We start from the raw sequence: 1,613 nt of genomic DNA, 5'->3' as shown, positions 1-1,613 counted from the left end.
TAACAACTCTTATATAATGCTTCTACTTGATATCCCATCATAAACAGAGACTTAAAACATTTTTGTCTAGTAATCATTTCAAGTTTGTCGAACCATCCACATAAACAGCCAAAGCTCTGTAGCCGAGCATTCATAATACCTTGAACTTGGTGTGCATGTTCATAGATATTCCAGCTAAAGTTCTGAACAGGCGTGTTCCCCATATTCAACTGAGTGCATGTCATCTCTTTCGGTTCATTATATCGTTGATACACGCTGGCTGATTGATGTTCATCAGTTATAGCATATTTAGATATGTATGTGTCCAATAATGACGAGAATCCTTTGTTAAAGTTTTTATCTTCTTGCATAAACTGCATTATTCTTTGTATCTCTGGATCCATATCGTAGTTTGTTCTTGTATCTTTTTTTAGATCAGCTGAATGTTCAGTAGTGGGCAGATCGATTGGTTCAAGATGTGATGGACTGGTTGTCTCAAACTGTGAATATGAAGCGCGACTTGGATATAGTGAATTGATTGGCTCAAGATGTGGTGGTTGAACTTGATCGGGATGTAATGTCTGACTTTGTAGCAGTGATTCTCTTCGATACTTGTTCTGTGGCTCGTAAACGCTTGTTGCTGTTTTTGCTTGTGACACTACCGTGTAACCACCAGCAGTTGGTCCTACTGAGTTTTTCTGCTGTATCAACATTGGTTGTACTGTTTCCTCCCTTCTCCGCTTTAAACACCTGGTAGCTTCAAGATTATGGCTGCTGGTACGATCAGAATATCCAGTGCAACTTTCGGCATCACTAGAATGGAGTGGAATGTAACTTTTAACGTGTGACTCAGACATTTGCATCATACCTAGGCTATCATTAGCAATCGAAGTGAGTATACTTTCTGTGGAAGTGTGTCTCGTTAAATCACGTTGCTTATTCACAGAATTTAGTTCTTGCTTATCCACATCCGCTTCTCCAAGGTAGCTGTTACACAACTCGTCTATACTACTGTTATCGTACAGATTATGTTGTGCAATGTACGCCTCATTCGTTCCCTTGTTTTGGTTCTGATTTGAGCTGCCATTCCAACATGCACAGCTGCACAATGAAAGTATCAAGAACATTTGCACGCCAATCCTTTTTTATTTCTTTTTATCTTCTCTCCAAATCAGGTAAATTACAAGGTAGCAGCAAAATAGTATCAAAAATCAACAGTAGAATAAAAAACCGATAGGATAGTACTCACTGATTTTCTCTCGCCAATTTGCTCATGTATCATATAAAGAAGATAATGTTTAAAATTAATTTATAAATTATATTCACTCTTTCCATAAACAGCATTTTTATAACCGAGTCAAAATGTGATAGATATCAAGATGATATGTTTGCAGTACATTTATAGCACAAATGAACACAATCTTTTATGAAGTGTACGCAGCAGTTGCTAGCTTTTTCGTGTTGCAACACGTGAATTAGTCTTTCATAGTCATATTAACAAAACTTTCTCTATAAGTTAATATTAACATGTTAATGCAAAGCATTCAGAGGACACTATCTGTCTTCGTAAATGACATTCACAGCTATGTAGAGTAAATTACGCTTTCGAATACAATTTTTGAACAATTACGTTC

The 1,613-nt window shown here is 36.6% G+C and overlaps 1 protein-coding gene across 1 annotated transcript; it reads right to left on the bottom strand.

The window, feature by feature from the left end:
- Positions 1 to 1,106, bottom strand: VCUG_02671 (uncharacterized protein; the record flags this gene model as incomplete). The annotated part of the gene is made up of 1 exon (XM_008077487.1): positions 1 to 1,106. A coding segment is annotated over one exon (1,106 nt), but the record flags the coding sequence as incomplete, so codon positions are not given.
- Between the last annotated feature and the right edge of the window lie 507 nt (positions 1,107 to 1,613).

The sequence above is a fragment of the Vavraia culicis genome, assembly GCF_000192795.1.
Source record: "Vavraia culicis subsp. floridensis unplaced genomic scaffold supercont1.118, whole genome shotgun sequence".
NCBI classification, from domain to species: Eukaryota; Fungi; Microsporidia; family Pleistophoridae; genus Vavraia; species Vavraia culicis.
Note: the sequence above shows the minus strand (reverse complement) of the source record. Positions and strands in the feature narration are given on the sequence as shown.